The sequence below is a fragment of the Danio rerio genome, chromosome 21 (assembly GCF_049306965.1).
Source record: "Danio rerio strain Tuebingen ecotype United States chromosome 21, GRCz12tu, whole genome shotgun sequence".
NCBI classification, from domain to species: Eukaryota; Metazoa; Chordata; class Actinopteri; order Cypriniformes; family Danionidae; genus Danio; species Danio rerio.
In genome coordinates, this window is record NC_133196.1 from 8,006,194 (window position 1) to 8,022,316 (window position 16,123).

At 33.9% G+C, this 16,123-nt stretch overlaps 1 protein-coding gene across 2 annotated transcripts in view; it reads left to right on the forward strand.

Annotated features, from left to right (window-relative positions):
- Positions 1-7,236, forward strand: part of col5a1 (procollagen, type V, alpha 1) — a 229,113-nt gene extending 221,877 nt beyond the window's left edge. For both annotated transcript variants that reach the window (XM_073935763.1, XM_073935764.1), the window contains exons 65-66: positions 1,271-1,504; positions 3,782-7,236. In XM_073935763.1, coding sequence (XP_073791864.1) covers positions 1,271-1,504; positions 3,782-3,928 — 381 coding nt within the window. In that variant the 3' untranslated portion in view covers positions 3,929-7,236. The remainder of the gene's footprint in view (positions 1-1,270; positions 1,505-3,781) is intronic.
- The last annotated feature ends 8,887 nt before the right edge of the window (positions 7,237-16,123 follow it).

Here is a 16,123-nt window from a genome sequence, read left to right on the forward strand (position 1 = left end):
TGATGGGTATGCGGCTTCAACTTTTCCGCGCCCCCCTTCAATCCAACTATATTTTAAAACAGGCAAGTGATAAAATGTGGAAAATATTTCCATCAATAAATTAAAGATATTTTTTCATAAAGATATCAATATACTTCAAAAAATACAGTTTCGCAGTTCTGAACACAACTGAAATAGTATGAAGTAGTAAAAGGTATATTTACATAAGCATGTTAAGTCGCAAAGAAATGCATCTCATACCACCCCAAATTTCGCCTCAGTTTAATTTTACCTTACTAAATGATTATAGCACCTTGACTAGCCTTGCTTTTGGACTTTTTGTACTACATTTGTCAAAACAAAATCATAGACATGGGAGTCCTAAAGGGCAAAAGAACATTGCGATTACTTCTCACATGCATACTGAGAAGTGTAAGGTCTGTCTTTGCCAGAACAATTGACTGAAACTGCTAAAAGTGAAATAAAAAAGACTGTCTAATGTTTAGTGTAAAAAAAAAAAACAGAAACAAACTGTGTGAAATGTTCTATTTAATTGAAATGTTATAACTTTGTTTGTAGCTAAAATAGATTTGAGCTAAGAAGTTACCAAAAGGCCTGATGAATCAATATGATACATAATAAATTCATAAAATTTTTTTTATGATTTTATGATTTTTTAATGTAATAAAATACAATATTATACGCGTATAAAATACTAAATAAACATTTTTAACTATATATATATATATATATATATATATATATATATATATATATATATAATTATTAATATATACTATTTGAAACTTTTAATATGGATAATTAAAAAAATTGTTGTGGCACAATGGCGCCCCCCATGTGTGGCGCCCCTATGCGCCGCATATACTGCATACCCCTTTTTTGTGCCACTGCTTATTTATTTTGCAAGGTTGTTGAGATCCGATCTTTTGATGATTAATTGTGGAGCTTACGCTAAATGCATTAATGCAGGCTAAACAAGTAGGGACAGGAAACACCTTTAATAACCCACCAAACCCATCAACTATCATCTATTACACCGCTATTGTTAACCTGAATGACATTTTATTGGGTGTTTTCTGTAAATCATGCCTATAATGTATCATAGAATCAAAAAAAAAAACATTTTATTCAATATTTAGTCTATTTTCTATCACTCAAATATTCAGAGTTGATCATAAAGCAGGGTGTGGTGTGTAGTTTTCAGCAGATGTGTGTATAGTGTGTCCAGCGGTTATGTGAAGTGCACTGCTCTGTGTGTTTGTCTGTTCAGCTCTCGTATGTGGATGCGGAGGGCAATGCCATCGGTGTGGTGCAGATGACGTTCCTGCGTTTGCTCAGTGCCACGGCCCGGCAGAACCTCACCTACAACTGTTACCAGTCTGTGGCCTGGCACGACCAAGACCAGGACTCTTACGATAAAGCCATCCGCTTCCTGGGCTCCAATGACGAGGAGATGTCTTACGATAATAACCCGTACATCAGAGCCGTAGTCGACGGCTGCGCGGTAAGACACGCAAAGATTTCACATTCTGGACTACAAAACCAGTCAAAAGTGTAAATTTTTGGAAATTTTAAGATTTATACATTAACTTAAAGTACAAGAAATAAATGTTTTATTGATGTATACTTTGTTAGGATTGAACAATATTTGGCCGGGTTAAAAAAAAAATCTAAACTTGAGCAAAATCACCTTAAAAGTTGTCTAAATTAGGATTTTAGCAATGCAAATGGACTCTTTCTGGGACTCTTTTCTGGGTGAACGGAGCACAGTGAATGGGAGAGTACAACAAATCATTACTTTACAGTCCTGTTTGCTGAAATAATAAAAGAAAAACTCCACAATGGGGTTATCAAGACTTTCAGGAAAAAAAGGGAAATAAATAGTGTGAGACTTATAATGCAGCCAGAAGAGAGAGAGAATAACGTCAAATTTACTGTTCTACACTCAAACGCTCACATAAGCATGCGTTTTTGCAATTTGATGCTAAGATATAATCCATACATAAATACATATAAATGTAATTTTTTTAAAAATCTAGATATTAAAAATTTTCAAGGATTTCAGATGCTGATGACAATGAAAAATGACTTGTGAAATGCGTCTATTACTAGTTAAAAATTGAGTTTGGATATATTCAGTGTATTTATATCTTTACAGAACATGATCTTAATATTTAACAGATTTCTGCCATGAAAAATGGATCATTTTGACCCTTATAATGTATTTTTGGCCAATGTCAAAAATATATACATGCAACATAAGAACACTAAATAAAAAGCTTTCTATTGACAGGACAATATTTGGCTGAGAAACAACTATTTGACAATCTGGGGGTTAAAAAAATATTGAGAAAATCCCCTTTACATTTTTACAGATTAAGTTCTTGGCACTATATTTTATCAATCAAACGTTAGGCCTTACTAGATTTATGGTATTCAGGATCTTTAATATTTAAATTATTTTTGGAATAAAAAATATATAATTTTGACCTGTACAGGCTATTGTTGCCTATTTCTACAAATATTATCATGTAACTTAAAACAAGGTGTTATTGTCATCTTAAAAATAAAAAACACACACACACATACATTTTATATATATATATATATATATATATATATATATATATATATATATATATATATATATATATATATATATATATATATATATATATATGTAATTAATATATGTATATAGTAAATTTGCTATGAAAATACATTCATTCTACCTCTGAGCTATATTAAACCTCTTTGCAAATCAATTTAAATGCTGCATGCTATAAAATGAATCTATTCATAAAACATTCAACATTAAATCTGCATGAAAAATACTTTTAAAATGTTTTTTTAATATATATATATATATACATTTTTAGCAATTTAAAGTGGTCAATTTAAAAATATAGGATGGAAATCTTTCATCAGCATTGTGAAAGAGCAATTCCATGCAAATGTCAACCTCGCCATGAAAACGTTTTTTCTCTGCTTTCCAAACATTTACAAATTGTTTACAAATAGAATAATCAATGATCAAATTGAGCTGTATTTCATTGAATCACGGAGAGTTCATATTTGATGGTAGCATCAATGTTTTAAACACTTTACATGTTTATAAAGCACTGTTTCCTGTTTACAAACTGTTAAACAAAAGTTTTTACCAAACAAGCGAAACCCTTACTAAGTGTGTAGGCTTTTGTGTAGGCTTGTATTTTACAGGACAGCAGAATTCTCAAAAAAATCAATGTTTCCCATTCAAACAATATGAATATTATTCAAACAATAATATTAGATTTTTTTGGGTCACACAAGTGCCAATTTCACATCAGTCACATCCATCACAGAGTTGTGTCACATCCATAATAAAGCTTTTGTCCTCATAAATGCAAAAATGTTAAATAAAAAAAATCAATCATCTCTGTTCTATAGTGAGTTAACACTTCTCCTTTTCATTACAGTATCAGTGTTTCTTTTGAGTTGTCCAGTTTAATTAATAGAATTTCTACAAAGTATGTGGTTAACTCTACACTTTTTTTAGTCAGATCCATAACGCATGTTTATTTTCCTTCTTTAAAATCTAAAAATGTTTATGGATTCATATTTTTCTGACCCTATAGCTTTGGTTTTTTTTTTTTTTTTTTTGCTAAAAATATAAACCAATGTTTCAAAATAATGTTAACATAAACTTTCTATGTGCATTTATGTTTTGAGTTTTTACTGCATATGTAACATCCATAATGCTGGAATTGCTCAGTAATGTTGGTTTTCTCCTCCTCCGCAGTTGAAAAAGGGCTATGAAAAGACTATTCTTGAGATCAACACACCGAAAGTGGAGCAGGTACCGTTTGTTGACATTATGTTCAACGATTTCGGCGGAGCGACGCAGAAGTTCGGCTTTGAGGTCGGACCAGCCTGCTTCATCGGTTAAGACTGCTCAAAAACAAAACATATTCATCTTCTCCAAAAAAAAAACCAAAACAAAACACAAGAAAGAAATAGGACGACTTATTTGTAAAGTTTTCGTGTTTCCAAACAAACCCAACCCATACCAAAGTAAGAAATTTGAAGAAAGAACGGATGTCTAAAACAATGGGTTCGTAAAGCAACCTTTTTAACCTCAGTGTACCCTCTGCATCACATGCAAGTTTTGAAACTGGATGAGGTCATCGCTCGTGTCTCTCCAAGCCCCGCCCACTTTACTCTTCGCCCCTACCACAGGCTGTATAGACAGATTAGATTCCTCTTGGATTTGTAGCTCAACGCGCGTCCGGTGCTCAGATCGAGAAAGCCTTTCAGTTGGTTTGTTTGCTTGGGTTTACGTTGTTCCTCTTTCCACTTTAAGCTTTTGTGCATACTTGTCTTCCATTCCCTGGAATGGTGATTATATATATAAATATATATAAATATTTTTTTTCTATGTTTGTAAGTACTTTCTGTATATTTTTTTCTCTTTGGTGAAGTGTTTTTTTTTTCTGGCTTCAAAACATGCATGTGAACCCATTGAGCGATAAGGACAGAGCTTCTGGTTATTGGAATAAACAAAATCAATAAATAAATACATTTCCCTCAAAAAAATAAAGAACTTTCTGTGAATCTGAGGAAAAGAAAATAAGGTGCAGCAACAACCAAATGCTTAGAAGATTGCAGATAAGCCAACGTCTTTTTGTAACAAGATGACAATAAAAGTAGGAATCAGCCGTAACATGAGCGTTCATTTGCTAGCTGTCATGTTGCAGCGGCTGGACTGACGTTGATGAATCAGTGTTTCCCTGTATCAGAAGAGCACACCGAGGAAACACAACATTCCCAAACTAGGTGCTATTTCCTTCTGTCTGTGGTGCTACAAATATATATCTTTTTTTTTCCTGAAATTGTTTGTTGTAATTAAATCCAGCTCTGCAGGTGATGCAAAAGCGGCTCTTCTGTCAAAATAAAAAGTCCTAGCTTATGCATGACATAAAATCATATTCACTTATAGATGAGAACAGGTTGTGTTTTTCTTCCTCTTTGACTATGTCCTGCTAATTTATGTTCTTCTCAGACTTTACATTACAACGTTCATATCACACTCTATTGTCTACTTTATTTGCGGTGGTTAAACAGAGCACAATTTCTGTTAATGCTGTGGTGATTTTCTCGTAACAGTGATGGCTGATTTCGACGCACCGCTTCATGAAGCTTTGAAACCTTTACGAATCTTTTGTTTCGATTCAGTGGTTTGGAGTACATTGGTCTTTTCATTTTAATAAATGTGGCTTCATTAGTTCATTACAGTTTCAAAATGTTTAGAAAATTCTATGGTTTTTAGTTTGGGGTCATCTGTGTAACAACATAAATTGCTCATGAATCATGCCGGTTCACTTAGATCGCCCTCAAATTGCGAATCATTGAACAGGTTTCATTGGTTTCACCTGATCGTAGATCAGTTTTACAAGTCTGTAATGAGGCTTTCGAATAAAAACGAATAATATTAGTTCATAGTTTAGCACAAACAATGGAACAAACAATATATAGCTTGAACATAAAAAACACCACAATATTCTGACATTTAATATTTAGTCATGTTAGCATTTGATTGGTTATACTTTTAATTTGACTACAAAACCAGTCCAAAATGTAGATTTTTGGAAATTTGAGATTTATACATTAACTAAAAGTTCAAGATGTATACTTTGGCAGGGTAAAAAAAAAATCTTAACTAAAAAATTGCCTTAAAAGTTGTCCAAATTAAATCTTTAGCAGTGCACATGGACCCTTTTCACATTTCTGGCTCTCAGTAGCGGAAGTCGCCATAGTTGGGTAAATTTAGATCGCAGTAAATGGGAGAGTACAAGTCATTTTACAATCCTATTTGCTGAAATAATAAAAGAAAAACTCCACGATGGTGTTATAAAGACTTGCAGAACAAAGAAAAAAAAATAGATAACAGCAGCCAGAAGAACAACGTTAAATTTACTCTCCTTCACTCAATTGCCTCCCATAAGCGATAATTTGTCTTTGTAATTTGATGCAAAGAATATATAATAAATACATTTAAATGTTCATTTGTTTTTGTTTTTTATCCAAATATTAAAAACTTTCGAGGATTTAAGACGCTGATGACTTAAATGACTTGTGAAAAGGGTCTATTACTAATTGAGTTTGGATATTCACAGTAGTTATATCTTTACAGGACATGATCTTGATATTAACCTGAACAGGTTTCATTGAATACACCTGATCTCAGATCAGTTTTACATGTTTGTAATGAGACTTTAGAATAAAAAACATTATTATTAGTTCACAGTTTAGCACAAACAATATACAGCTTGAAAATGTTTTTAAAATGCATATTATTCAGGCATTTAAAATTAAATCATATTAGCGTTGGATTGGTTATACTTTCAATTTGACGTGTTTAAAAAGGCCAATTTATTCATATTTTGATGAGCAGTTGCTGTTTTAAACATTTCAAAACTAAATCATTTTGCGAAGCAACTGGTTCAAAAGTTCAGAAGCTTTGTAAAGCTTAGTTTCTCCCATCACTAGCGTAGCATGGATCTGTAAAGCATTACTCTAGTCAAGCTGTAAAACTTTTACCATTTCAAACCGCTCTGCGGAATTAGCTTGGGACCTTTTGATTTGATCTTTTTTTTTAAAGAGGTATGTGTGACGGTATCTGAACCAAAACGCTTAGAGCAATGAATAGTTAACTCTAGCATCTTCCTTCCAAAGAGATTTCTCTTAATCCAAGAGACTTGAAGACCAAGGATCAGATGGTCTTGTGTGATTATTCACTAGAAACTTGGCTAGCATTTCTTCCTTCACCTGTCAGGATTGTTTGTCGTTGACTAGAGCCATCTTGTTGCCACTAAATGTTTTTCCCTGCACTCTTTTGTTCCGCTTTTGACCACTAAACCTGCTACTGCACAATCTTGAGCTCCACTTTTGAAAATTAAAGATGACTTGAACTGATTCAACATGGAATTATGCAGTTTTGACACGATTTCATGATCATACGCAACGAATTTCAACCGATTCTTCTGTACATTTTAAAACCAGCAGTGATGCTGCCAATAAAGTTGATTCTGTTTTGTTTTTTCGTCTTTGTAATGTTTGTTTGTTTGTTATTTTGCGCTCGTGTCGAACCTGTGTACAAGCAGATAGAAGAGATTTGTGTCAATAAATTGGAGTTTACTGTGTCCACCCACCCTTGTATGTCTTTTGAAGCATTAAAACTTTCCTGTATGCATGAAATTGTTAAGCTTTCTCTTGATGTTTCTTCCCACAGCCACATTCTTTTTTGACTGTTTTTTCTTTTTAATCGGCGCTCTGAAACGTCCTCACAGTGCTCGGATGAAAACAGGCCTGTCCTTCATTGTGAAATGGAGAGAGAGAGAGCGATGTCTGTTGTAACTCTCTACCAAAGCCCATGTTCCTTTGTAGTATATTTATTGTATTATTTAAAAATAATAAATGTTAATTGATACCAGTAGTGTTCTTGATATCTGAGAGACACATATTTGATCACTGTGATATGAGGAGACGCATTGAATTGAGTTTAGCAATATCATCTGGAGGCAAGCCTGAATTAGCGATCGGATGCATGTTTAAAAAACACGAGAGAAGTAAATTCAGCTGGAATGACTGTTGAATGGTGAGTATTTTCACATAAACATGATCATGATTTTGTGCAGTCACATGATTTCTGGCATTTGCTTGAGTAGAACAGATTCAATTTTTCAGTTTTACATTATGAAAGGTTTTTGGACATCCGCTGCGTAAAACATATGCTGGATAAGTTGGCGGTTCATTCGGCTGTGGCGACCCCAGATTAATAAAAGGACTAAGCTCAAAGGAAAATGTATATATATGTACAACAATAAAAGTGTAATCCTGCTTTAATTGTTTTTACATACAGTAGATTATAATGTATCCTGCTGTTATTTGTCTTGAGTAAAACATTGACAATGATTGTTTCGTAAAAAGAGAACAAAAAAAAGATTGTTTTTGTTTTTCCAAAAAAGGAAGGCATTTTTTGAACAATTAGTCATATTAAGTTAATAACCGCAAACAATTACCTTTTTAACCCTTATGTACGGCACAAAAGTAAGATACAGAATTAAGCTGAGATTTTAAGGCTATCGAATTTAGCCTTGACTCAGTTGCATTAAAGCAGGTTAATTAAGTAACTACAGAGTTTCTTTGCAGAGCAGGCTAACAACCAGGCTAAGATTAATCCTAGTGATCGATATGTTAGTTACCTTGTCAATGCTACTAGAAATGAATGAGTTTTACAGTCACTCCATGCTCTTGACTATTTACATATATTTTTCAATTATTAGAATTAAAATTAATTATTAATTTTATAAGCAATCATTTTATAAATGCTCATATATATCCATTTCAGATTTAAAATATACACACACACACACACACACATATATATATATATATATATATATATATATATATATATATATATATATATATATATATATATATATATACATACATACATACACACACACACACACACACACACACTGTAAAAAGCTGGGGTCCCTTAAAAAAAAAGCATAAAATAACGGCTATTAAATTTACTGAAATTTACCAGAAATGAAAATTTAAGTACATTTCTGTAATTTATTATCTGTTATTTTACAGAGAATTTCTGTTATTTAACGGCCATCAGTCTACTTTTTTTTTTTTCCCCGGCACCCAAGCTGCTGGAAATAAACCATAAAATTACAGATTTTTTTTATATATGTATATATATGTATATATATATATATGTATATATATATATATATATATATATATATATATATATATATATATATATATATATACAAAAAACATATTTAAATAAAAAAACAAATATATATATATATATATATATATATATATATATATATATATATATATATATATATATATATATATCATTCCACAGTGGAATGAACCGCCAACTTATCCAGCATATTTTTTACACAGCGGATGCTCTTTCAGCTGCTACCCATTACTGGGCGTGAGACTATTCAGATAGAGAGCAAAATAATCAATTTTTGGCATAAGCAACTGATAATGTAGGAATACACAGAAAAGTGCACAGAATTATTTGCATGGATCTACAAAAGCGTTTGCAACATGTTCAAAGGAATGAGAAACTGCTTATTTAGATTGCACAAGTGACTCGATGATGTAAAGACTGAACAGATTTTGAGAATTTCAACTCTGATCTGAGAAATTCACCAAAGTGAAGATCAAGCTCCAGGAGGATGTTTTGTACATTTACAAATGTAAATCTATTAAAAACTAAACTTTTCTGATCAGTAACATGCATGGCATAGAGCTTATTTGAGACAACTTTAAAGTGATTTGCTCAGTATTTTGATTATTTTTTTGGAACCCTTAAATTTCATTTGCATCTCAGATAAATATTGTCTTATCTTGACAAAGTAAACATCACTGGAAAACATTATTATTCAAAATTTCAGATAATACACAAGTATTAATTATCAACAACGTACACTTATGACTGGTTTTGTGGTCCAGTGTTGCATATCTATTTTATACCATAAAATGTACACTCACTGGCCACTTTATTAGGTACACCTGTCCAACTGCTTATCGTAATCAGCCAATCCCATGGCAGCAACTCAATGCATTTATGCATGCAGACATGGTCAAGATGATCTGTTGCAGTTCAAACTGAGCATCAGAATGGAGAAGAAAGATGATTTAAGTGACTTGAGTGACTTGAATCCAATAGAGCAGGGGTGTCAAACTCAATTCCTGAAGGGCCGAAGCCATGCACACTTTAGTTCCAACCCTGCTCCAACACACTTACCTGTAGGTTTCAAACAAGCCTGAAGGACTCAATTAGTTTGATCAGGTGTGTTTAATTAGGGTTGGAACTAAACTGTGCAGAGCTGCGGCCCTTTTGGAACTGAGTTTGACACCTGTGCAATAGAGCACCTTTGGGATGCTATGGAACGCGAGATTCACATCATGGATGTGCAGCCGACAAATCTGCAACAACTGTATGACCAGTCAATATGAACCAAAATCTCTGAGGAATATTTCCACTACCTTATTGAATCTATGCCACTTGTAGGATAGATTAAGCAATTCTAAGAGCAAAAGGGGGTCCAACCCGGTACTAGTAAGGTGTACCTAATAAAGTGGCCAGTTAGTGTATATGAGTGACACGTCTTATTCGACCAAGTATAGATCTTCCAACAAAAACAAAGCATGTAATGTCTTCTGAAATGGTTTCCTGCTTGCCCAATATTAAATATGAATCATAAATCAAGATCGTTCTCTATAACTGGAGGTAATGCAGTGCAGACAAACCGCAGTGTTAACCTAGAGCTCAATGACTGAAGTGTTTTTCCTCAAGAGCCTGGTGTCACTGGCCTAGATCCATCTCAAACAGGCCGACTGCAGGACCAGAGCTAGCGCAGAGTATTAGCATATCCAGCACATCAGCTGAGAAAGACCACAATCACACAGATCCAACCCAGACAAACACTTCACAACACAACTGCATCTAATCCCTCTTATTCCTGACAAATCATGTTCATCCCTGTCACAGTGTAAAACTAAGACACTGTGACTAACAAACACGCATCACATTGCACTCATACATAAAATACACACTTTTAAACATGGACCTTTGTTTTATTTGTATTGTGCATGTGTGTGTTTGTGTAATATGTATATGTTGTTTTTCTGTCAAGATTAGCATTGTGTTTATGTAAAAATTTCACTTGTGTCGAACAATAGCCCATATCAACACTGAAATAACCACAGACACATTTTCTTTCAAACTTCATTTATTAACCAAACATAGAGAGTTTACATATACTTACCAGTTTCCTATTCTCAGCACCAAACATGTTTAACTTTCAAACAAAGCCATTTATACAGATTTTTCCCGCCTTCACTTTGGAGCAGCCATTTTCCATGACATCATCAGGGTCACAACCCCCTGGTCAGTAAATAAAAATGTTTAAATTTGTATTGGTTATTTGTTGTGTTGTATTTTGAGTTTTGTATGCATATTAATTTACTTGCATTAATTTATATTTCTGTTGAATGTCTTTTTATGTATTTTTTTGTCTACATGGTAACCCACTACCAGTAAAATGGTTTAACCCTTGGGCGGGGCCAATACAATAAAATGGCCCCAAACATTCACTTGGGGTGGGTAGTTGTAGGAGAAGGTTGTGTTTTTGTCAGTATTGGTAACAGATTTTGTTCAGGTCATTTACTTGATTTAGCTGAACAAGCCTGTATATACATTGTAAATATTGAATAGTTTATTTTTCTTTATTGGTATTTTGTCACTTTCACCTTTTTGCTGGATTTTTGTTTTCACTTTGTGTAAATAAATCACTCTTCACTTTCACCAGCGGCTTCTGTGACACTTTTTTGCCTCCATCCACCCGGTCAATCGTAACAATCCCATTTTATCCTTGATGAAAATGGATACGTTATTGTGAACTGGGTTTCCATCCTAATGTAAAACAAATCTTTTCAATGTTCATTGAAAAAAAAAACGAGAAAAAATGTAAAAACAAATTATGCCGAGTTCAGACTGGATGTTTTTAGCCCCGATTTTGACTCGCAGACAGGTTTTGAGAAATGGCTGACGAATATCTGAAACCACAGAGAATTTGGTGCTCGTTCACGTGAGTAACAATCACACAGTGTGAACTATCAAACCCCCGGTCTGAGAGAATCGCCAAGTACTAACCAGGCCGAACCCTGCTTTACTTCCGAGTTCAGATGAGATCAGGCATTGCCAGAGTGGTATGGCCGTAAGCGCATTTTTTACAGTATACAATTTATTACAATGAAAAAAAAATGATTAATTGGACTTTTATTTTTAAGGTAAGTGATTGCAAACAATTTATATTGCCTAAATTTAAACTAACTCATTAAATGTAGTAATGTTCAACTTAATTTGTTTGTTAAAATTAAGCCCAAATAAATTGTTTGCAATCACTTACCTTAAAAATAAAAGTCCAATTAATCATTTTTTTCATTCTAATAAATTGTATACTGTAAAAAATGTGCTTACGGCCATACCACTCTGGCAATGCCTGATCTCATCTGAACTCGGAAGTAAAGCAGGGTTGGGCCTGGTTAGTACTTGGATGGGAGACCGCCTGGATTGTATTTGTTTTTTTGTGATAGATTCAAAAAACTATAGTATTGTATGCAGCAAAATAGTTGGCTACAGAACTATAGTATTGTATGCAGTAAAATAGTTAGCTACAGAACTATAGTATTGTATGCAGTAAAATAGTTAGCTACAGAACTATAGTATTGTATGCAGTAAAATAGTTAGCTACAGAACTATAGTATTGTATGCAGTAAAATAGTTAGCTACAGAACTATAGTATTGTATGCAGTAAAATAGTTAGCTACAGAACTATAGTATTGTACGAAGTAAAATAGTTGACTACAGAACTATAGTATTGTATGCAGTAAAATAGTTAGCTACAGAACTATAGTATTGTATGCAGTAAAATAGTTGGCTACAGAACTATAGTATTGTACGCAGTAAAATAGTTAGCTACAGAACTATAGTATTGTAGCAGCAAAATAGTTAGCTACAGAACTATAGTATTGTAGCAGCAAAATAGTTAGCTACAGAACTATAGTATTGTATGCAGTAAAATAGTTAGCTACAGAACTATAGTATTGTATGCAGCAAAATAGTTAGCTACAGAACTATAGTATTGTATGCAGCAAAATAGTTAGCTACAGAACTATAGTATTGTAGCAGCAAAATAGTTAGCTACAGAACTATAGTATTGTAGCAGCAAAATAGTTAGCTACAGAACTATAGTATTGTATGCAGTAAAATAGTTAGCTACAGAACTATAGTATTGTATGCAGCAAAATAGTTAGCTACAGAACTATAGTATTGTATGCAGCAAAATAGTTAGCTACAGAACTATAGTATTGTAGCAGCAAAATAGTTAGCTACAGAACTATAGTATTGTATGCAGCAAAATAGTTAGCTACAGAACTATAGTATTGTATGCAGTAAAATAGTTAGCTACAGAACTATAGTATTGTAGCAGCAAAATAGTTAGCTACAGAACTATAGTATTGTATGCAGCAAAATAGTTAGCTACAGAACTATAGTATTGTATGCAGTAAAATAGTTAGCTACAGAACTATAGTATTGTAGCAGCAAAATAGTTAGCTACAGAACTATAGTATTGTATGCAGTAAAATAGTTAGCTACAGAACTATAGTATTGTAGCAGCAAAATAGTTAGCTACAGAACTATAGTATTGTATGCAGTAAAATAGTTAGCTACAGAACTATAGTATTGTAGCAGCAAAATAGTTAGCTACAGAACTATAGTATTGTATGCAGCAAAATAGTTAGCTACAGAACTATAGTATTGTATGCAGCAAAATAGTTAGCTACAGAACTATAGTATTGTATGCAGTAAAATAGTTAGCTACAGAACTATAGTATTGTATGCAGCAAAATAGTTAGCTACAGAACTATAGTATTGTATGCAGCAAAATAGTTAGCTACAGAACTATAGTATTGTAGCAGCAAAATAGTTAGCTACAGAACTATAGTATTGTAGCAGCAAAATAGTTAGCTACAGAACTATAGTATTGTACGCAGTAAAATAGTTGACTACAGTACTATTTAATCTAAGCACATCAGTGTGTTTACAGCAGCTCCTCTTGAAATCCCGTGTTCTTGGTTGAGAGTTGAAGTCGTCTAGTGATGTGAGCAGAGAGGACTTCATGAAGGACAGCTACTGAAATAAAGGTTGCTATAATTTATGTACAGCATGAATGAAAGAATAAAGCTGTAACAGCAAACATGGCCTTTAGGAGTGTTTGAAATGAAGGCACACAGAGCGGACGCCGGGGCGCGATCACTCTCACACAGAGAGCAGAAAGCTTTGAAATGGAAAGTGCACCTTTGACGATATTACGTGCTGAAGAAGCTGTGTGGAAGTGAACTGAAGGAATGTGCTTCACATTTAGAGAAGCCAGAAAACACTTCTCCATCACAGCCTGTTGAAGGAGGGATGAACTCGCAGATGAGAGAGCGAAAGAGAGAGAGCGAGAGAGAGAGACCCGTCTGATGTGTAAATTCATCTGTGTGTGGTGTTTTTCTCTAGAGACTCACAGACTCATTTACAATCATACCACACACCATCAACCTCTTCTATCCATACATCCATCCCTTCATCCATATATCCCTCCATTCATCCATCCTTATATCCAACATTATATCCATCATCCATCCATCAATCCATTTATCATCCGTATCTATCCATCTATCTGTATCCTTTCATCCATCCATATCTATCCATTCGTATCCATCTATCCATCCGTCCTTATCTATTGATCCATTTACCATCCATCCATCCGTTCATATCTATAGAACCATCCTAAATTCATCCATCCGTCCATATTCATTAATCCACCTGTGTCCATTCATCTCTCCATTTACATCCATTCCTATCAATCTATCCAATCCATAATTATCTTTCAATCCATATCAGTCCATATCTATGGATCCATCCGCATCCATCCATATTCGTCCATCAATCCATCCGCATCCATCCATATTCGTCCATCGATCCATCAGCATTCGTATCCATCGGTCTATCCACCTTTATCAATCCATCTGCATCTTTATCTGTCCTTATCTATTGATCCATCAATCCGTCAATATCTATGGAACCATCCAAATCTATTCGGTTATATTCGTCCGTCCATATCCATCTATTTGTGTTCATCTATCCATCCGTCCTTATCTATCGATCCATCCATCTGTCCATATCTATGGAACCATCTGAATCCATCCATAAGTCCATATTCATTCATCCATCCATAACCATCCATTTGTATCGATCTGTTTTCCGTCCTTATTTATCCATCTATTCATCTGTCCATATCTATGGAACCATCCGAATCCATCCATCCGTCCATACTCATCCAATATGCGTATCCACTCACCCATCCATATCATCCATTCATGTCCATCTATCATCCGTCCTTATCTATGGAACCATACGAATCTATCCATCCAACCATATTCATCCATCCATCCATTTTTATCCGATCATCTGTACATTTCTATCTGTTCCTATCCATCTATCTATCCATCCATCAGTATTCATCCATTCGTATCCATCGATCTGTATCCATCTCCCAATTTGCAATCATCTATCTCTCCGTCCTTACCTATCGATCTATCCATCAGTCCATATCTATGGAACCATCAGTATACATTCATCTATCCATATTCATCCATCTATCCTTATACATCGATGGATCCATCCATATAAATGGAACCATCTATCTATCTATCTATCTATCTATCTATCTATCTATCTATCTATCTATCTATCTATCTATCTATCTATCTATCTATCTATCTATCTATCTATCTATCTATCTATCTATCTATCTCTGTATTCATCCATCTATAAACATCTAACCATCCATCTGTATCCATTCATTTGCATCGATCAATCATCCATAACCATCCGTCCACATCTCTTTATTTTCATCTATCAGTCTATATCCATCCATTGGTAACCTTCAAGCCATCTGTCCTTATCTATCAATCTATCAATCTGTTCATATTTATGGATCCATCCAAATCTATCCATACATATTCAACTATCTATGAATCTATCTATCCATGTCCGGCCATATCAATCGTCCAAATCAATCTATCTATCCATCTGTATTTATCCATCCATCAGTTTCCATCCATCTATCTATATCCATCCATTGGTATCAATCCATCTGTGCATCTCTTCCTTTACCTGTATCTATCAATTTCACCATCCATCCATTAATCTGTCTGTCTCTATCCATCCATCCATAGGTTGTCAGTGCTTGTAGGACACGATCAGCTGTGAAACACACTTGTACATCACAGCAGATAAAAATTCAGATTTAATTAAGAAAACATGTTAACCACTGAAACACCCCAACTAGACCGTGTGTAACATGAAAGAGTGTTTAATTGAATTATCCACACTAATTACAACAACACATGGATGATGAACATATGGCACTTTAGTTAGTTATTTCATTACTGCAAGGTAATGAGCTGTTTCTGCCACTGA